This window comes from Cetorhinus maximus, chromosome 14 (genome assembly GCF_964194155.1).
Source record: "Cetorhinus maximus chromosome 14, sCetMax3.hap1.1, whole genome shotgun sequence".
NCBI classification, from domain to species: domain Eukaryota; kingdom Metazoa; phylum Chordata; class Chondrichthyes; order Lamniformes; family Cetorhinidae; genus Cetorhinus; species Cetorhinus maximus.
This window is the reverse complement of record NC_135892.1, coordinates 48,893,400-48,915,690: the sequence shown is the minus strand read 5'-3', so window position 1 is coordinate 48,915,690 and position 22,291 is coordinate 48,893,400. Positions and strand designations below refer to the sequence as shown.

At 47.2% G+C, this 22,291-nt stretch overlaps 1 protein-coding gene across 1 annotated transcript in view; it reads right to left on the bottom strand.

The window, feature by feature from the left end:
- pde10a (phosphodiesterase 10A) overlaps positions 1-22,291 on the bottom strand; it is a 484,537-nt gene that overhangs the window by 215,389 nt on the left and 246,857 nt on the right. Inside the window, exons 8-9 of the mRNA XM_078557603.1 lie at positions 19,246-19,296; positions 17,380-17,438 (exon numbers count right to left, since the gene is read on the bottom strand). Of these exons, the coding sequence (XP_078413729.1) occupies positions 17,380-17,438; positions 19,246-19,296 (110 nt within the window). The remainder of the gene's footprint in view (positions 1-17,379; positions 17,439-19,245; positions 19,297-22,291) is intronic.

The window sequence follows — 22,291 nt, the reverse complement described above, 5'->3', positions numbered from 1 at the left end:
GAGGCTGAAACACTCAACTCATTTGAAAGGTACCTGGGTCTGCACCTGAAGTGCTGCAAGGCTATGCACTGGGTGCTGGAAATTGGGATTAAAAATGAGCCGCTAGTTTCTTTTTTCCTCTTTTTGGCTGACACAGACACAATGGGCTGAATGGCCTCTTTCTGCGCTGTAACTTTTGTGGTTCCATGGATTGTTGCCCCTCCCTCAGAAGCTGTCATACAAATTGTGTTGTACATTGTGAGTTTACAGCCTATCCACAGGTGCCATATGACGTTGCATTAATAAATAAATGTGCAAAAAGTATTTTTTAAAATTCTAATAGATGTTTGAGGCGTGAGAGAAACAGGCAAACTAAGTGGAAAAATGTAATTAATAAATAAGAAACTCCAATATCAAAAAAAGTGTGACAGCAATATCCAAAAAAAGTGTGACAGCAATATCCTGAGGGAAGTCATTTCCAGAAGCACTTAAGTCAAAGGACTGGGTTTCTATAAAGGCCCTTTATAGTAAAAGCCCTTTATGCTCTTTTTCTGGGATTTCAATGGATTTTTCTGCCAAAGTTATAATGGATGATTGGGAATTCTCCCCCCGACCCCCCCCCCCGCCAAGAAACTTTAGTCCAATGTGACCACCTTCTGCTAGATTTTAACCAGGATGATGCAGGGTGGGGTGAACCTAGGATGGGGTAGAGATTTGTAAAATCTTTCTTTAAGCAACCTCCTAGTGAAGAATAGAGATTTCATTCCCAGGCTTTGTTAAAAGTGATAAAACGGGTGCTCATGAGACAACATCCTGTTTTACATCACTCCCGGATTTTAGTTTCTTACTTTTATTTTGATAAGGTCCAAGATTCTCAAGCTTCTGGTACATGAACACAGCATGTTAAATGTCTACCTTAGGGCAGAATGAAAATTTAGACTGCTATTTATATACTGGTTTAAATTCAAAAGAGAATTTTGAGAAGTGCACAGTATTTAATTTTGTGGTATTAAACTTTAAAAATGACACTGCCACCCCACCCATCCAGCCCCACAGGCCCCCTCAAGCCTCTCAGCCCCGACCTACCCCCAATGCCCCCACAAACCCAATTCCTCTCCCCAACCCGCCAACTACCCCTCACAAAACTAACTCCCCTCCACCCCCAGCACCCCCCACAAGCCCAACTCCCTCCAAATCCCAATCCCTCACCACGCAACCCCCCCAACTCCGCCACACATAGCATCCAATTGATTCTAAAGTTATTACAGGGATTTTACTGAACATTTTTAAACTAGGTTTACAACCGAGAACACTCTCATGACAGTTGCTGAGCTGCTGCTGCTGACCTTTGGGCAGCTTTGTGGTTTTCCGGTGGGCTCTTCAAAAAAACCAGAACCATGAAGCTGCTTCAAAGTCGGAAGCAGCAGCGCTGCAGCTGTCAATGAAACTGACCTGAAAGAGGGCTTTGAAAAAAATCAGAACAGCCAGGCTGACAGTTCTGATGTTTTATTTAAAGCTGGCTTTCCGGTCTAAAGTTCTGCTGCCCAGTCTGGATGAGGAGAAACTCTATGTACAACACTGAGCCCGGGACCCCCTTAGCCCCGGTGTTTGGCACCGTGTGCTACCCCACTCTACCGGGCCCTGTGGAGGACCACTTTAAATGCTTCCGAGGGTGGAATTTTTCTGCGCCCACTGTGGCAGGTTTAATGGTGGGCAGGGGGAAGGGACAATGCGGCGGGCGCTGAAATATCGGTTTCCCAGCAGTGTGAATTGACGGTGGGAATGTGCTCTCCCACCCGTTGTGGCGGGTCCCCCGTCTCGCCAGAGGATGGCGTCAAGCTGTTTTGCGTCCCATTATTGGGACGAAGACGAAGGCCCGTCCAGGATTTCCGCCCCCCTGTGCAGTCATCCGCACCACCAGCTGGATTTTACACTGGTCCAGACACATCCGGACCAACGTGTCGTGGACATATCTGGACTCACCTAGAAGAAGGTCTGAGTCAGCTTGCGGCGATCAGAAGATGGAGGCCTCCAGTGACCGTGGATCCTGGAACACCACGTGCAGCAGTGGGTAAGTGGAGCATCAACCACATGAATCTTCTCACTACAGCAGCTTACAGGAGGTGGACAGTATAGCTGAAGCAGCTTCCAAGAGGCGGAGCTTCAAGCTGCAGGAGGTGGATCTCTGAGCTGCAGATGGACGGCTGCATGAAGTACTGTTGGGCGGTGATGGTCTGTGCTTGAGTGGGTGGGGCGGGGGTAATTAGATAGGGAGGAGAGGAATAAAGAGGTGGGGCGGGTGTGAAAGCCTAGAGGGTGGCGGGAGATGTTGGGGGTGGTAGGGGAAAGAGAGAGAGATGCTGCTGTGATTGTGGAATGGGTGAGGTGTTTTATGGAGCGGGATGGTGGGAAGGGCCATGGTGGAGTGTGGGCGAAGGGAAGAAGGGTGGTTTGTGCAGGTATGAACAGGCATGGGGGGATGTACGGGTGTGAAAGAGCATGGGGGGGGGTTGTGCAGGTATGAAAGGGCATGAGGGGGTATGCAAGTGTGAACGGCATGGCGGGGTGTACAGGTATGAAAGTACATGGAGGGGTTGTGCAGGTATGAAAGGGCATGAGGTGGTATGCAGATGTGAATGGCACTGGGGGGGGGGAAGAGGGGAAACGGGTTCAGAAGGAAGGGCCTGTGCTATCAAATGATGCGTCATGGGGGGCATACTGAGGGAATTGGTGAAAAAAAGGGATGATGAGCTTTAAAGGGGGCAGTGGGAGCTGGGAGGGTGGGAGGATGAGGATTCGGTAGGTGAAGGGGTGCTGAGAGTTGGTGGGGACATGGAAGGGGAAGCAGATTCTGGGGTTGGCAGAATGAAGGGGGCAGATACACTCTCATGGGGGTGGGCACCTCAGGAAGATAGGAGATATGGACATTTGCCTGCACAGGACGGAGGGTGATGGGGGCGGGTTGAAGGGTAAACGTGGTAAGGTCAAATGTTACACGTGAGGGGGGGTGCAGTCAATGGTTATGGGGGGGTAGGGTGTGGGTCATGGGAGGAGTTGTAATGGTATTGGACTGGACATGGAAGGTTACATGAACCATGAATACTCACAATGATCAAGAGCCTGGTTGTGGAAATCTTGAGATGCTACATGGGAGTTGGGACAGCGGGGATGGGCAGAGCGGCAGGTCAGCTCAACTGGACAACTGAAGGAGAGCCCCAGCATGTAGTACTTACTATGCTAGGGCACTGGAGCAAATTAGCATGTGAAGGGCAAAGGCTCAGTGTGCGCAGGAGACTTCTTGCAGATGGCTTGCAAGGACCCTGCCAAATATCTTTGCCTCCCTGTACATGCATGATTCAGGGGGGCATAGACCCAGCCTGGGGTGTCCCTCTGAAGATGTTGGGGGCTAGGATGGGGGCGCACAAGCTTAAGGACTACAAATCATAAATTAACTACACCAGACCTCATTAAAGTGCAAATGTACTTTACTTACAAAAATGTCATACCATTAACAATCATAATTCAACTGTGCAACCACATGTGAAATCAAAATTTCTTAATTTTGTGTTCCCTATCACTTCTTCTAGGTGCTCCCCTGACATCCGCAGCAGGGCTAGAGGTAGCCTGCTGACTAGTTTACCCTGTTGTCTTAGATGACCTTGGTGGCCATCCTCTGGAGAACCGGGACCTGGAGGGCCCCAGCTTACTTTGGCTGTCCTGCTGGGGCGTGGCTGTTCCCTTGGTGGTCACAGAGGATGAAGCTGAAGGGGTCATAAGCAAGGAAGATCCTGAAGGGCCAGACACCTTCAGAGAGTCCTGAGTGGGGGTCCCAGAGGTGTTTAACAGCCTTTCTTCCTCCCTTTGGGTGCCCGAGGGCCCCTGCCTGACTCCTTGAGGGAATGGGGCACCGGGAGGGAGGTTGAGGAGCCCCATCCCCCTCTCACATAGCTACTGCTAAAGCTCACACATCGCTATATAAAAAGGAATGCAGGTCTGTGCGCATCTGCAGCAGAAACTGGGTGTTCTGTTGGACCAGGTTCTCCATGGCATCTGCCACCCTCCCCATGGAGACCTCGATGCGCGCACGTGTCTTTCTGTTGAGGGCCTCCGACACCTCAGCCTGAAGGCTCTTGCACCTTCCCCAGCATCTCGTGCAAGGCCCATTCCAGAGGGTCATCATCCGAATTGGACGTCACAGATGCCTCTTCCCCAGCAGTCCTCCGATTGCTGGTGAACTTGGCTGACCCTGCCTCCTCCTGCTGCGGACATGTGTCCACGCGAAGACCACCAGAATGAGACCCGGCATGAGCTAGATCCAGTACTCACATCTACATCTAGTGATGGATCTACAGGTGCACTTTCTTTCTCCTCCCCAATATCCTCGGTTCTCTGTGGGCTGGAGAAACTGCTGGACAGGGCTTCCTCTTCTTCCCCCTTTCCCTCTTCCACTGGCCCCTGTAAGTGAGAGAGGAGAGAGCGAGTGATGGCATGAGCCTCCAACATAGAGGAATGCATGACCCTTAGGTTTTTATGTGACATGCATGGATCCTTATTGGGTGGAAGCTGCCCGCCAACCTCTTTCTCTGCAGGCTCAGTCCAGTTCCTCCCCTCCGAGCTGGGCTGCCCGCTCCTTGAAATCAGTGAGGTTCTTCAGGTCAGGCCAGCTGCCTCCTGTCTTCTCTCTCTCTCTCCTGTTGTGCCTCAACTTTTCCTGCGCAAAGAAAGAAGATGGGGTTGACAGCAATTGGGTTACATCTATCTTTCCAGTCTTACAAAATAACCCATTGGATTGTGTGTCATCTGATTGATGTACTGAAGGTTGTCCAGAAGGGCTCTGGGGCAGCACCCTCCAGAGCGGTGAGCCCACACACAAAGAAGGATAAGACTCACAGAGTCATGTAATTAGCAGCGCTTGCTGATACCCTCAATGCCTAATCCTTTCCCCCTCCTATACACCCCCCATCCCCACAGACAGCATCTGAGCTTTCTGTGTGGAAGGGTCATGGACCCAAAGTGGCCTCTTCTCCTGCAGGCTAGATGGGCTGCAGTGGGGCTATGAGGCATCACCTTATCATGTTGAGTAGCTCTTTTATGCATGGGCTGCACAGATGGGTACTCTTGCCACCAAGGCCCATGTCCACTGTACCATTCAGTGAAGTAAGTGTGAGCAGCTGAGAGTTCACTTACCCTGTTGGAGTAGAAGAGGGCATTCATCAGTTTCCTGAATTGCAGGGCAGTCGTTTGGTAGAGGCCCTGGGCACTGACCACCCTGGAGACTTCCTACCATGCAGTGCTGGCCTGACGGTTCAGCCTCCTCCTTCCATCCTCTGGCTAGAGGATGCTACTCCTGGCCTCTACTGCATTGAGCAGCACTTTGAGGGATGCATCACTGAATCTGGCTCCCTGGGGTCAGCGGGCCATCTCCTCAATCAGCAGTGGGTAAGTTGATGTCTGGGCAACTCTTAAATATGCCACCCAGATATGATGACAGGACCTGTGTCATCCAGTCCACCCAGAAAACATCGGGAAATACTCAACTGCATAATTAATTAGGCCAGTATCGCATGATATGGCACAAATTTCCACCGGACTACGCGGCGGGAAACACTCCCAGTTTCTGCCCTCACCACAGAACTTAGTTTTGGAATAGAAAATTCCACTCCTAGTTTCAAACGAGGCAAGCTTCCAAATTCTGTTCCCTCACAAAATTCAAAATGAGATTAAGCCTCACCCTCATTCCACATGGTGAATGAAGAAGTTACAGTTTTTTTGCTCCGCTTACAGCTCAGGCCTAGCTAACTATCATTTACTTCCGTTATTTCTTAGTGTGCTGCAAACCACACAAGGTCCAAACTGCAACAAACTCTCTCATCAAAGGACCAGATAAACTGAAACCAGAGAACCTCCCTAAGCTCCTCCCATCTCCTTGAGGATGTAGGATGTCCTCAAACTGACCTTTAGGTTAATTATCCCTCATTTACAATTTTGTTTTTGATCTGATGAAGTAAATAGGTTTTGCAACCTTTCAGGGTTCACTGAATGCTCTTAAGACTAATTTAGTTCTAACTCTCAAAACAAAAATATCTCTCTGGACTCCTTGCAAGGTTTGGAGGTGTCACATCTCCTATTCTTTAGCTAAGTATGCCCACTTGCTATTTTATAGCTCTATCTGTTCTATTTTGACCTCATTAATAAACATAGGTCACCTTTTGAACTGCCATTTCTTCTGGCAATCTCTAAAGCCTAGCATTTCAATTACCTTACCTTTAACTTTAATCTTCCCAAAACTAAAAATTACCTCTAAAGTATTAACATGAACCATGACTTTTATCCCAGGGTCTCTGTTTTGAGCCCTTTTTCTTTCTTGAATATTTTATTCAATATACTTATATTCATTAGAATTATAAAATATTCATTTTATATCAATGGTGAAACTCCATAATTAAGTGCATATAATTTTGGTTCCCAAGACTGGCAATCACCCAAACTAATTGGTTGCTGGGGCAAATAAATCTATTTTTGCCATTATAAGAAGCTGACTGGTAAAATAATTCATCTCTGAGCAGTTGCAATTTTTTTCCACAAGTTCATTTTGTTGTGAAGGAGACAGTTATAAGGCACCAGCTTGCAAAGGAATGTATAATTCATTGACAGAAAGTAGAGCTGCAATTAAAAGCATCTCTTGCTTTAAGCAGTCTGACACTGACACTGCATCTGCCTTTGTGTAGGAAATGCTCGCCCTAGGGCTGAATTTTCCCTTTGGCGTTCGGGGGTGGGCCCCACAAGTCCGCACGTAAAATGATGGGAGGTGACATCGGGACGCATGCCATCACGATATTTCGCTGGGCAGGCGTGCAATGATGTCCGGGGCCAGTTGAGGCGCCAATCGACGCTGATCTTTTAGCGCACGTGCAATCTTCGGCTTGGCGCACAGGTGCAACGGGCAGGTGGGTAGTACACATTTGTATTAACCTTATCCATGGACAGGATAAGAGGGGTCACTGGGCTTGCGAGTGTGCACAGTCAAGCATTTATTTCTGAAAGTTATTGAAACTTGCCTGTGTGATCTACAGCACTTCAAAACGCATGCCAGCTGCTTTTTCTGGACTCTTAACCTTCAGGTCAGCACTCTGCAGTGAAGAATCTTTTCCGGGCCTGCAGGTTTCAGGAAGCTTTCCCTTAGCCTGGGAATGGGAGCTGAACTGTCCACTGGAGGCACCTCCTCTGAGGAGGAAGGGAGGGCTAGAAGGGGGAGGAGGCCAGGAGTGCACATTCAGCCTCCAGGGGAGCCATTTTTGGGAGGACAGGCACAGACACAAGGGGCGCAGGGCCAAGAGGTAGTCCAAAGCAGAAGGGCCGCAGAAGATGCCATTATATTGCTACCAGGGTATACAGGCAGCGAAACAGCTACCTCAATATGTCTGAGGTGCAGGGCCAAAGGAGGCTTTGTCTCTCAAGGAAGGCAATCAACTATATCTGTCAGGTGATAGGGCCTGATATCTCCGCGAACTATGTGGGTGGACACCCCATGCCACTGTGGGTGGCATTTAGAGTGAAGGTCACAGCTGCCCTCGACTTCTATGCCTCTGGCTCCTCCCAGGGATTGGTGGGTGATCTTTGCGGTGTCTCCCAATCAGCTGTCCACACTTGTGTCAAGCAGGTTACAGACGCTCTGTTCAGGTGTGCACTGACCTTCATCCACTACCGTTGGGACCAGGCAAGCCAGACACAGCGAGCCAGAGGCTTCACAGCCATTGCTGGCTTCCCCCGTGTCCAGGGTGCAATAGACTGCACACATGTGGCCATCAAGGCACCAGCGGGTGAGCCCGGTGCCTTCGTCAACAGGAAGGGCTTCCACTCCGTGAACGTGCAGATGGTGTGTGATCACAGGATGCTGATTCTACAAGCCTGTACAAGGTACCCAGGCAGCTCCCACGACACCTACATCCTCAGACACTCCCAGGAGCCTGGACTCTTCAGTACTCCAGCCCGGCTTGAAGGATGGCTGCTGGGTGACAAGGGCTATCCCCTCAGAAGGTGGCTCATGACGCCTCTCCACCATCCAAGAACAGAAGCTGAGCACTTGCACAATAGGAGCCACGCCTCCACAAGGGCTGTGGTGGAGAGAACATCGGTCTTCTCAAGATGCTCTTCCGATACCTGGACCGTTCAGGGGGCGCACTCCAGTAACCCCCAGATCGTGTCTTGGTGATAGTGGTTGCATGCTGCGCTCTCCACAATCTTTCGCTGGAAAGGGGGGACGCAGCAGACGATGAAGATGTCGACGCAGTGGCTGCGGCTGCATACGATGAGTCCAGCAGTGAGTCCAAGGATGAGCATGCACAAGGAAATGCTGAGGGGGGTAGGCGCTGACCCGGGCATACTCCATGGAGGCAGGGTCAACCGGGAGGCTTTAATCTAACAAACCTTCAGCCAGCACACCACAGATGGACCACCAGGACAAGCCTGGTCTGTAGGCTCGATACTCGTCACCTAAGTGCAAAATCTGCTAGTCACTGAGGGCCTTGTTAATAAAGCCGAGAGTCCAACCAAGCACTCATTACAGGTTTGGAAATCATACACATACAGAAGGAAAAAGGCACCCTCAGCCATGGTCACATGTCTGAATTTATTCTGTCAAGCAAACCAACTTATTCCAAAAAAAAGAGAATAGTGTTGCCAAAGAAAACAAATCATAAGGACCTCACCTCGGGCCAACACAAAAGCACCAGAGAAAAACTTGTGGTGTGCCTAAGGTGCCTTATGTTTTTGTTTCCGGGTGCTACATCTTGCTGCTGCCCCATCGCTCGGAGTGGATTCTGAGACAGCCTGCTGACTCTGCTGTCCTGTTGGCCTTGATGACCTTGGCGGTTTCCCTCTGGCCCATGGAGCCTGTGCTGGCCCTACCTGGGAGGGAGCTGCCAGTTCCAAACCTGGCATCTCCCCAATCGTCGCAGCCTCACTGGATGCAGTGGTCACTGGGAGAGGGGTGGAGGAGCTGCCGCCCTTATCCAGAGCGCTGAAGGTTGCCCGCAGAAATGACAGGCGGCTGCTGCGCCGACGTGAGGTCGCTTTGGACCTCCCTGCTCACCGTGGATGGATGGGCACTGAGTTGGGAAAGTTGATGCCCAAACCATCTCCCACACTGGCACTAACTAGCTGAGGTCAATGCCAATGTGAGGGCTTGCTGGTCAGAGCACATCCCCAGGAAACTCTGATGGGGCTCCTGGAGGAGCCTCTCCACGAGAGTCGCCACTCTCTCCATGAAGGATGCATGGTGCTCGAACATGTGGCTCATTGCTTCGGTGATCGTCCGCGTAGACTCCTCCACCATGGAGACCAAGCCAAGCATAGCCTCATGTGTCTCCCCCAGATGCTCCCGCACATCCGGCCGCATTTCCTGCCCCTGCTGCGTCGCGGACGACTCCAGAAGCACATCATCAGGCACCGACTGAGCATGTGCCTGGTGCCCTGCTGTCCTCTGACTGCTGGCGCCATGGGCACTCTCTGTCTCTGCCAGGTTTTCCAGCGACTGTGAAGTGCCCTCACCGCTGTGCCCCGGGACACTAGCCGATACTCGAATTCCCACCGAGGTGCTAGTATCTGCCTCGCAGAAATGGTGTGATGTCAGTGAGACTTCAGGCCCCTCAGGTGTGAGAGGGGGCCTCTGTTGCTCCTCCATCGGCCCTGCTCTGATGATGCTGAGAGGAAGAACAAGGGCATTGGATCAGTTAACATGGAGACAATGTCAAAGTGTATCCCTGTTCCCCGGATCATTATGCGCTCATCCTTCCATAACCAATGGTCAAGCCATATTGCAAAATTAAATCAATTAACACTCAGCTCTGCTGTGGCCGTTGGGAGGACAATGCTGACCTCACTGTTGGGCATAAATACCTGGCCGTGGCACCCCAGCCTCACCGACACCAGTGGGCCTTGGCGCATGGCACCTCTCCAGATCCAGGGCCTCCAGGTTGAAGTGGCTAAGAATGGCGATCTGCGCCTGGACGCCCCGAGTCCTCACCTGCTCTGCAACGATCTGAGCATTCTTCTCCTGAAAATGAGAAAGGGGCATTGATTTGTGCAAATTGTACATGGACTCTCTTCGCGCACGGTCCACCCCAACCAGAGTGGGACATATCAGGGCTCCAGAGCCTCTTCACTCCGTTGCCGCCGAACACTCACACAAAGATGCTAGGCCTGCTCCACACCCTAGCCAGCCCCCAAGCCCCCACTCCCACCTTGGACACATGCTGCCTACATCACATTAGGCACCACATGGTATATCCTTCTATAGCAAGGAGGTACAAGCACGTGGAGCGCAGTGCGCAGCAGATAGTTCGTTGCCACGCCACCTTGAAGCTCCCCTCCCAGCATGTCATCACCCTGACTTGGACATGTCCTGGAGTTCAAACACAGCGTCTAGGTGCAGCTCCTCCAGGTTGCCTCCAAACCTGTCATGTGGGACTCAGTGCAACACATACTGCAGGGGCAATACACATCTCTTCATCACCCTCTCAGGCTGACCCCAGCATGGGCAGATTTTTGCCCACCCAGCAAAGGAGACAAATGCCGTCAATGATTCAATGCAGTCCCTACACTCAGACTTGGGGGGGGGGGGGTGGTGGGCAGCAGGGGGCGTAAGCCCTGTAAGCTGGGTTACATGACCAATGCCAACTTGGTACTCACCCTGCCAGAGCACAAGAAGTTGTTGAAGCGCTTGCGACACTGGACCCAGGTGCGCCACACACATCGCGGAAGCTCACCACCTCCGCCACCTCCTCCCAGGCACATTTCATCCCATCCTGGGGAACCAGCACTCCCCGCTGTGCTGCCACCTTTGAGGAGGGCAGCAAGGCAGTCATCCGAGAAATGAGGGGCACACTGGCCCCCCCTGCCCTACCCTCCGGCCTGGCCTGTTCCACTGCCCTACCCTCCAGCCTCACCTGCTCCACTGGCCTACCCTCTGGACTGGCCTGCTCACCAGATGCCCTCTGGTGAGCCCCTCCACTTGACATTGTGAGCAGCCTTGCAAAGGCTGCCAGCGCTTCTGATAAACAGGCTGCCGGGTCGCCATTGGACCCGGCAGACAATGCACTCCTGCCGCCATCTGCCCACTCCCACTATCCTAGGGAGTTGGGCATTACGCTGGGCGGGCCTTAATTAGCTTGCCCACGTAAAATGCCAGCGTGGACCCGATCGTGGGTGGTGATCGGGTCTGCGCCCGCCCACTCCCATTCCGCACCCCTCCCCCACCAAACAGAAAATTCGCCCTTAATATTGCAGCACAAATAAACGCAGACTAATAAAAATATTATAAGAAAATGGGAGCTAAAAGAGAATGGTGGTTTTAATAATACACTCTGTAATAAAGAGTAGTTTTGAAAATAATATAGAAAGTTATGGAAACAATAATTTTCAAAGAAATGCTAGGACGGTGGTTTCTTAGCAATACGGTTTCCCTCTCTGTCCCAAGTTTTGGAGGTAACAAAGACATAACTCAATCAATTGTTTTCAAGAAGGATGTTCTCTAGATCACATAGCTCCTTCAGGCACAGGCCTTCAGGTAGAGATTCCTGGGCCTGATAAGATGGGGCCTTGCGACCCCTAAATTGGTGAGCTGTTCTTACAAAAGATAAGCAACAAGATGATGTCAGGGGCAAGAGGAAGCTGTATATTTTGTGTATCTGTCCCTCAGTAGTTGGACATTTGAATGGGAAGATGCAATAGAATAAGTGATTGACATAAGATACTCACTAACCTTCTAGAAATAAAGTCGATAAATGGGCAGTGAAGTGAAAAAATCACTTCAGACAACATGAAATACATGCATGCTGGTTTTGGCCTAACATTTCGAGTAGCTTAGCAAGACTGAGAAGAGAAGAGACTGACAATACCACGCTGCTTCATCTGCCTTTTGGTCCAATTCAAGACTGGTAAACCTTTTCATCTGTTACGAATCTTTCCTGTCTATTTAACTTATGTCTCAGATCTAAGTGGTCACTTCTTAATAAACTGCTTTAAATTACTACTTGTGATGCAACCCATTTTTGGGTCATGTGTGGCTCCAGAACCAATCTTACAATTTGAATAACAGTGCTCGCAACAATGATACTTGTGGGACCCCAGTTTCCATCTTCCGCTACTCTGCATTGCTATCCCATGGGCCCGCTCTCTGCTTGCTGTCCTGCAGCCAGCTAGTTATCCATTTTTAAAAGGTCTGATATTACCCCATAAACTTCTGTCTATACTAGTTTTTGTCCTTGGAGTAGCTTTAATTTGATTAAAATCTTGTTTTGTGATGCTTTCAGATGGAACTGTATATTTTTAATTTGATGATTACATTAAGTTTTAATTGCAATTCTTGGTCTGTCTGGTCAAAGTCAAATGTCCCTTTTAAAAATTACCAGTGAATCCTTCACAAGAACAAAAGACTGGGACAAGAAAAGACCATTCAGCCCACATAACCCTTAACATCTCGTACCATAACTCTTCCAACCTATCATCCAAGTGCATTTTCAACATCTATAATTTAGCAGCTTTGTCTGCTTTCAGAGATTTATTTTCGTGTCATCAACAAATTTGACAAATATGAGAAACAACTGCTCAAGTTGACCACACTCAGCAATATATCCCAGTCTGATATTATGAGGGGCATTTTAATCCCTCATGATGGGCAGGAGAGAGTTAGGGTTGGTAAAAATTTAAAATGGTGCAATCTGCAGGCTGCCATTTTTACTGCTGGTTTGCATGGCATGTTTGAATGCTGCCTTGGAGCGGCCAAACAACTATTAATATTTAAATCAGGCTCCCACAATGCAATTGGGAGCTCATAGATAGGTCAATGTATCTAGTTGCCATGGGCAAAGAAACTCCAACAGAAACCTATTGAAATATCAAATGATAGTTTTCACACCTGGGACAGGTACTTTTTAGACAAGGGGAAAGAGAGAGAGGGAGAGAGAATGCAGATACTGCTGTGTGCAGCAGCAAAGCTGCTACAGTTATGTGAAGCGGAGAATGACTTTTGTGTTAACAACCAATCAGGATGTTTGTGAGAGTTGGTTTTCTGTTCTAAAGGAAGGAGATGGAACCAACGGCACTTTTAGAGGTTTAAGAGCTAAGGAATTGTCGAGGTGGGCCCTGGTGGGAAAAGTCAGATTTAGAAGACTCAGGCTGAGTGCAACAACTTGTGAAGGACACTGGAAGCTTCAACCTAGCACGGTAGGGAGAAGTCAGCCTGCTGGAGAACCGGGAGTAATTTTAAACTTGTTCTTGTAATGCTACATATCTGCAAGATGTGCGATGCACAGTGCAAGTGGTTGTAAGACGTTTCACGGTTGCATTCGTTAGTTAATGCAAATGTACCTTTTCTTTAGTTTGGTGAATTAGATACCTGTTAATTAATGTTTAATCTATGTTGATTTTTCTTTGTTACAGTGAAAGTCTTAAAACAGGGAATCTTGTTCTTCAGTCCTTTCCATTGGTCGTTTGGGAAACTAATCTATTTTTAGAAGTTATCGATTTCTACAGGAATCGTAACAAATTGTGAGCTGTTACAGAATCAAAACCCAAAGGCTGTAAACAGGTACACTGGAATTATCCATAGTTTAAACAAACAAGATTTTATGAATTGAAAAGCAATGTACTGAGGATGCTTGAAATCTGAAATAAAACAGAAAATACTTGACATACACATCAGATTGTGGCAGCACCTGTGGAGAGAAACAGAGTTAGCGTTTCAGGTCTGTGACCTTTCATCAGCACTGGGAAAAGTTGGAGATGTAATAGGTTTTGTGCAAGGGATAGGTGGGGCAAGGACCTGTGTTAGGGTGGAAGACTGGGGAGATTAAATGACAAAAGAGTTAGTCTTACAGGACCAAAGGGATTGGAGATGGGGCTAAACAAGAAACAGATTTGCTCAAAGCAGGTATGCTGCTGATTGAAAAAAAAATACAAAATGCGCAAATGATAGGAAACAAAATGGAATACAGATTATGTTCTGAAATTGTTGAACTCAACATTGAATCCAGAAGGCTGTAAAGTGCCTAATCAAAGGATGAAAGGTGCTGCTCCTCAAGCTTACATTGAGCCCCACTGGAACAGTACAGTAGTCCAAGGACAGAAATGCCAGCGTGAGAGTAAGGTAGAGAATCAAAATGACAGGCCACCAGAAGTTCAGGATCATGCTTGCGGATTGCATGGAGATGTCCTGCAAAGCAATCACCCAATCCGTGTTTGGTCTCCCCAATGTAGCGGGGGATACATTTTGAGCAGCGAATATAGTATGCTAGATTGAAATAAGTACAGGTAAAACAACACTTTACGTGGAAGGCGTGTTTGGGGCCTTGGATGGTGAGGAAAGAGGAAGTAAAAGGAAAGATGCTACATCTCATACGTTTGCATGAAAAGGTGCTGTGGGAAAGGGACTGGTATTGGGGTGACTGAGGAATGGACCAGGGTATCACGGAAAGAACGATCCCTTCAGAATGCTGAAAGGAGAAGGGAAGATGTGTTTGGTGGTGGTAACATGCGTGAGGCAGCAGAAATGGTGGAAAATGATCTGTTGAATACAGAATTTGATGGGGTGGAAGGTGAGAACAACCCTATCATGGTTATGGAAAGGGGTGACAACAGAAGTGTGGGAAATGTGGCGGACACGGTCGAAGGCCCTATCAACCACGGTGCGGAGGAATCCTCAGTTGAGGAAAAAAAGATGTCTCAGAAGCACTGTTGTGGAAATTTATGTCATCAGAATAGATATGACGGAGACGGAAGAACTGGGAGAAAATTTCACTTATACTTTTGCTGTGTTCTGTGATAAATCAACATGGATACTTGCAATGTTCAGGCATTTCTGTGGAGAGAACACCTGTATGTTTGTGCCTTGCAATAATTAACAAACTTAATTTGAAGACTGTGGCAGAGAAATTAGGGGTCAACTTAAAAGTAGGAGTTAAAAAGGCAGAAATTGTTGAAGTATTAGCACAGCACCTGAACTTGAGGAGGAAAAGGTTGATCCCAATAGTACTCGAGTTGAGTCAGCTAGAATTCAATTGCAAATGAAACAACTTGAATTGGAGTCAGCACAATGAAAAAAACTTGAATTCTATAGAGAAAGAGAGGGAAAGAGAAAAACTAGAAGAAGAAAAAATACAAAGAGAGGAAAGGAATAGGGAAAAATTGAGTTTCAAAGAGGAAAGGAAGCAGGCAAATTTGAATCAGATTGAGAAAAGCTTTAAGTATTTGAATAGGGGGGCGGTTCATAATTTTGCCATTAATGGCATGGATTTTTTATTGGAATTTGGAAGACTCAGGCTGAGTGTAATGACTTTTGAAAGACACTGGAATTTCTGACCTAGTATGGCAGGGAGAAGTGAGCCTGATGCAGAGCTGGGAGTAACTTTGGACTTGTTCTTGTATTGCTGCATATCTGCCAGAAGGGGTTCTAAGACGTTCTCCGACTGAGTTAGTTAATACAAAAGTACTTTTTCTTTAGTTTGGTGTATTAGCTGCCTGTTAATTAATGTTTAATCTACATGGATTTTTGTTTGCTTGTTAGAATAAAAGTTTTAAAATGTGAAATCTCATTCTTTGGTTATTTCCGTTGTTCATTTGGGAAATTCATCTCTTATTAAAAGTTATCGGTTTCTAAGTGGATTGTAACAATATATCACTTTTGTAAAGGAATTATCATATTTTTCCTGATATTACTGTGGGATACTTTAAAGCAGGCTTATGTTTGTGTGTGTGTGCATGTTTCCGTGTGTGTGAATAATTTAAGTAAACTGCAGGCTGTAAGACTGCAAGGTTTGAATCATCAAAGGGGTTAAGTGTAAAAAAACAGGTATTTGAAATGCTAATGGATGAGCTAAGTAGAGTGGAATATGCAGTTTTAGGGTAAGGGGAGCGATTGTTGACTTTTCAAAGGGACATGGTAAGATATTTACAACTGGCAAGATAAATAAGGCAAAATTATTACATTTATTTTTCCCAAAAGTGCTGGCCATAATGACAACATGAAAGGTTTTATATTCTGGGAAAATAACTTCCAAAGACAGGTTGAAACAATGGAATTTACAGATCAAAAAGGAGGAAATATGTGTAAAGAAGGATGGAAGACTGTATGGGTGTGGCCATGTGAGATCTTGAAAGGAGCACTGTGTGAAATAGACTTATGGAAAAGCCTCTAGCCACCCTGGAGAAGTCTGCTGTTCCAGGAACCAAGGTTATGTTAAAAGCCTTGGAATTCCATTGTCAAGTGAGGGGAGGAAAGAAGCTGTGAAATATCTCCCTTATCGAAACAGTGGGTGCTTGTGGTAATCTTGCTGGATGTTTTATAGCTTAAAAATCTATTTTGGACTGTTACCTGAAAGGGGTGTGTAGTTGGAAGTCTAGTTAAGCAGAAATTTTGGGAACTGTTATAAGACTAAGGCCAGAATTTTGACCTTGATGGGCGGGCAGGCCCCACTGGCTCGGCGGCGGGCAGGCAGCCAAACTCCGTCGCCAAAACGGGGCCGGCTGCCATTTTACGTGGGCGGGCCAATTATGGCCTGCCCAGTGGGAAGCGATATGCGCTTCCTGTGTGGGGGGGGGGGTGGAGGGATTCCTCATCTGTCAAAGTGCGCTCTTTCGCGCATGCGCACGAAAGAGCACACTGCTCCCTGAGACTAAGTGCTGTCTCAGGGAGAGCGCTGAATGTTTATAAAAAACTTTAAAAATAGAGAAAGAAAAACATTGTTAACTTGTCCCCCTCATGTGACACTGTCACACGAGATGGGACATGTTAATAAATATGAGTGAAACTTTAATAAACTTTTTAAAAACTGAGATGAAACCTCATCCTGCCAGTGGATGAGGTTTTATCTTTTTTCAGAAGCCCGCTGGGGCTCCTGGCCTGCCCGCCAGCCTTAAGGTTGGACGGGCAGGTCTTTCAATGAGCTTAATGATCCTGTCAATGGCCTCAATTTCGCTGATTTCCACCTTCCTAAAAATTTAAATGGACTGGGATGACGTCAGGGGTTCCTCCCGACGTCATCCCGTGTCATTTTCCTGTCGGCGAGTGGGCCCCGCCCCCAAATCGCCAACGGGAAAATTCTGGCCTAAGTAACTGTGTAACTGTAATCCTGTGTGTGTTTAACTTTTTCTTTTCTTTTGTTAATTAATGTTTTAATTTAATCTTTAAAATCGCTAAAAGTGGTAGTGGACTCATTACTTCTGACTTCAGTGCACAAACCTTCTCGTAAGAGATACAAATTGCAAAATCATTGTGATAGCGTGACAAAGTTTCCTTCTGGGATTTGGTCAGCCTGGCACATACCACTTGCCATATCATAACATTTTGTATAAATGATCATCTCAACCAATGTATTTATCAAATAAAAAATACAAATCACTTACTTGGATACATCCAGCAGAAAATCATTCATTTCACTCTGCTTGGTGAGACCTTTGGAAATCTGAAAGAGGAGTTTTCATATCAGGGCAATATATCGAAAGGACTTTTGCCCCCATTGAGTTCAATTAAGCATGTGTGCATGATTGTGCGTGAGTGGATGTTTAAGCTAGCGGATGAACGGTTTTGATAAGAGTAAAGAGGGAGAAACAATTTCTACTGGCAGGTGGGTCAGTAACTAGAGGACACAGATTTAAAATAATTTGCAAAAGAACTAGAGGGGAGATGAGGAGACACAGCATGTTATGATTGGGAATACACTGCTTGAAAAGGTGGAGGAAGCAAATTCAATAGTAACTTCCAAAAGGGAATTAGATACAGACTATAACTGGAAAAAAATTGCAGGTCAATGGGGAAAAAGCATGTGAGTGAGAATATTCAGCAAGCTTTTTGAAAGAACCAGAAGAGATATGATGGATTGAATGATCTCCTTCTGTGCTCTATGCTCCTATAATGAGGCAACAATGAAGCAGATTGCTTTGTGCTGAATGGTACCAAATGTTTTAGAGTTTTGGCCTGTCCAGGCAAGTGGAATGTATTCAATCAACAGCTTGACTTGTGCCTTTTAGGTGGTGGACAGGCTTTAAGGAGTTTGGGCTAAACTACTCCTCACAGAATACCCAGTCTCTGACCTAGACACTCTAATTGCCACAACATTTATGTGACTACTCATTTCTAGGCAATGACAAGCCCAAGATGTTGATAATGGGGCACTCAGCGATGGTAATACTATTAAATATCAAAAGAAGATGGTTGAACTTAATTATCCCCATCATCCATGGCCAGATGTGGCAGGGCTGAAGAGCTTTGACCTGATCTGTTGAACAAGGTATAACTTAGCTCTGTCTATAGCATGCCGCTTATGTTGTTTAGCATGCATGTAATCCTGTGCTTTAGCTTCACCAGGTTGACACTTCATTTTCAGTCTGGTGCTGGACTTGGCATGTTCTTCTATACCCCTCATTGAATCAGGGTTGGTTCCCTGCCTTGATGATCATGTATAATAAAGGGTAGGCTGGACCTTGAGGCTATAGATAGTGGCAGTGTACAATTCTGTTGCCGTTGATGGCTCATAGCACCTCAAGAATGTCCCATTTTAAGCTGCTTGATCTCACAGATATGGGAGGCATCGAGGGGCTTGGGACATATGAAGGGGCTGTGGGTCTGTGAAAAGTGAGGGCTTGAGGGCCTGACAGTCATGATTACAACTGGACTGACACACCATTAAACAAAGGATGGCCTTCTAGCCTGCCAGTATTGCCATCCTCCAGCCTGCCTCTGTTGCCGCCACGGGTCTGCCTCTGGAGGCAGTGGGCCTGAATCCAACATGCCCCATCTCCCCAGAATGAAAATATGACAGGCAGGGTCTCCTTAATGGAGACGGGATTGCGGAGCCAGGAACATTCCTGACTCATGCTTCCTGTCTCCTTCACAAAAATTCAGCCTTGACTTTGTTATTCTTTCTCTTGATCTCCATTGACCTGTTCCTGGCACTCTCCTGTGTATTTCTGTGTTACTCTATCTTGTGACTCCATTAATTCTCCTCTTTCCTCATTGTTATTCTTTCTTTGTCTGTTACTGCCCCTTTTTCTCTCTTTCCTTTTTCTTCAGTGATCTGCAACAACACCTTTTTCTTTAGTAATTTCTCACATCTGGAAAATTGTGAAAGATGTGTGAGAAAGTGAGAAGTGCCCAAGGATGGCATGCAAGATAAAGAGCACAGAGTAGTACAGGGTGAAAAAGAACAAAGTTGCCAGCACATGCATATGTCAGGAGATCTGAAACAAAATCAGAAAATGCTGGAATCCTACCTGAACTTGATGTAATGCCACCAATGCCCATGCTAAATTTGCAGTGGCAATCTAGAACAAAGAACACAAAATATGCGTTTAACATATAATCTGACCAAACTCGGATAATTTTATCCAATACCTTCTCCAATTTTTGCCCTTCTTGTTCTGAAAGCACCAACTTGTTTTGGTATGGGTCAAGCCTGTCCCCCCCATTCAATAAGATCATGGCTAATCTGCTCCAGGTCTCAACTCCTCTTTAGTGCCAGCTCCTCATAGCCCTCAACTCCCCGATATTTCAAAAAATCTATCTATCTCCTCTTTAAATACTTTCAGTGATCTAGCCTCCACAACCCTCTGGGGTAGAGAATTCCAGACATTCACGACCCTCCGAGAGAAGAAATTCCTTCGCATCTCAGTTTTAAATGCGTGTCCCCTTATTCTGTAACTATGTCCCCTATTTCGAGATTCCACCACTAGTGGAAATATCTTCTCAACATCTACCCTGTCAAGCCCCTTCAGAATCTTGTACGTTTCAATAAGATCACCCTTCATTCTGCTCAACTCTAATGAATAAAGGCTTAACCTGTTTAGCCGTTCTTGATAAGTCAACCCCTTCATCCCAGGAATCAGCCTAGTGAGTCTCTTTTGAACTGCCTCCAATGCTACTATATCCTTACTTAAATAAGGGGACCAAAACTGTATACTGTGGTCCAGGTGTGGCCTCACCAACACCCTGTACAGTTGTAACAAACTTCCCTATTTTTAAACTCCAACCCCCTAGCAATACAGGCCAAAATTCCATTTGCCTTCTTAATTACTTGCTGCACCTGCATGCTAACTTTTTGAAATTCATGCACAAGAACACCCAGGTCCCTCTGTGCTGCACTTGTTTGGAGTCTCTCTCCATTTAAATAATAGTCTGCCTTTTGATTCTTCCTACCAAAGTGCATGACCTCACACTTTCCAACATTAAACTCCATCTGCCAAGTTTTTGCCCACTCACTCAGCCTGCCTATATCCCCTTGCAGATTTCTTATGTCCTCATCACAACATGCCCTCCCACCTATTTTTGTACTGTCAGCAAATTTGGATGCATTACACTCTGCCCCCTCCTCCAAGTCATTAATATAGATAGTAAATAATTGAGGCCCTAGGACTGATCCTTGTGGCACTCCACAAGTTACATCTTTCTATTGAAGCTCCAATGCAGATGGCACCATGCAGCAGGTCTTCACTGTCTCCTCAGTCCGCCTAGCATGCATAGTGACTTTGATGATTGAGTGTACTGAACTTATGCCTTCCTCCCGCAGGTGCGCAGGAGCTGCCAGCGACTCCAAGGATCCCATATTGAGCTCAGAGGAAGACATCACACCTGCACCAGCATCACACTGTCTCTCTGAACCAGGCACCAGCGCAGATACTCACATGTTGGTGGGTATTAGTTATTTGGCTCCGCGAGCAATGCACAGTGGCGAGGGCACTTCACACTCGCATGAGGAGCTGGCAGAGGCAGAGAGGTCCCAGGGAGCCGACAGTGGGAGCACAGCTGGAGACCAGGACCATGCTGCATCCGAGGCAGATGATGAGCCTCTGGAGTTATCCTACAGGAGGCAGAGCCTGGATGTCCATTGGGATGCGCGGGGAGAACTGGCGGAGATCCATGAGAGTCTGCAAGCCACGGTTTCCGTCATGGAGGAGTCCATGCAGAGCAGGGATTCTGCTTTGACCCTTAACACCGAGCGCATAGCCTCCTCCATTGTGAGAGTGGCGGCTCTTGTGGAGAGGCAGCTTCAGGAGCAGACTCAGGGGTTCCTGGGGTTGCACTCGGACCTGCAAGCCCTCACACAGGCAGTGACCTCAGGAGAACACTGCCAGCGTGAGAGATGGATGAGGCACCTAGTCTCCCTGCTAGGTCTCTGTTCATCAATGGTGAGCAGGGAGGTGCAAACACACCTCACGCTGGCAGAGGAGCTGCCTGTCATCTCTGTAGGCTTCTTCCAGGGCGTTCTGGACAAGGACACCAGCTCCTCCACCCCTCTGCCAGTGGTCACTACATCTGAAGATGCCGCAACGACCCAGGAGTGCCCAGCCATGGGGCTGGATGCACCCTGCCAGGCAGAGACTGCTCAGGCTAGGCGGCTACAGGGCAACTGCCAAGGTCATCAGGACCATCAGGACTACAGAGTCAGCAGGCTGCCTCCAACACCACTGACAGTGAGGAGCAACCCCCAGAATTAAGTTGAAGGCACCTTGAGCACAACAGGGGCATGTCACAGGTGACATTTTTTGCATTAATTATTTTGATGCTTGGGTTAGGAACGGACACTTTGTTCTTTGTTTGTTCATGTGAAGTAACATAAACATTTATTTTATCTTAAACTCCCTCCTCCATCCCCACCCCCTTTCCATTTCTTCCCCCTCCTCCCTGTTTTTTCCAATAATTTGTACAGATTTTTCTTTTCCCACCTATTTCCGTTATTTTTAATGTATTCCACCGAACATTTATCTATACCTTTTATGCCCTTTTAGTCTTATTTCACCCCACCCCCACTAGAGCTACCTTGCTTGTCCTGCTATCCATTCTTAATTAGCATATTCTTTTAGATAATATCACCACCTTCAACACCTCTTTGTTCTTTTGTCTGTGACATCTTTTGGTTATCTCCTTCTACCACTGCTTGCTTGTCCCAACAACCACCCCCCCACCTCAACCCACCACCTTAAACCAGCTTATATTTCACCCCTCTCCTATTTTTACTTAGTTCTGTTGAAGGGTCATGAGGACTCGAAACGTCAACTGTACTCTTTTCCGCCGATGCTGCCAGACCTGCTGAGTTTTTCCAGGTATTTTTTATTTTTTGTTTTGGATTTCCAGCATCCGCAGTTTTTTTGTTTTTAAACATTTATTTGCTGAATTGGCTGGTTGGTATGAATAGGTGCCAGATGCAGCACAGGCTTATAAACATATGGCATTGTGTGGTGCTGGCGTGCTGGGTTGGGTTCTCATTTATCAATTGTTAGCAAAGGAGACAGTGCCATTGGCTTGACGAGGCATCAATGCGCC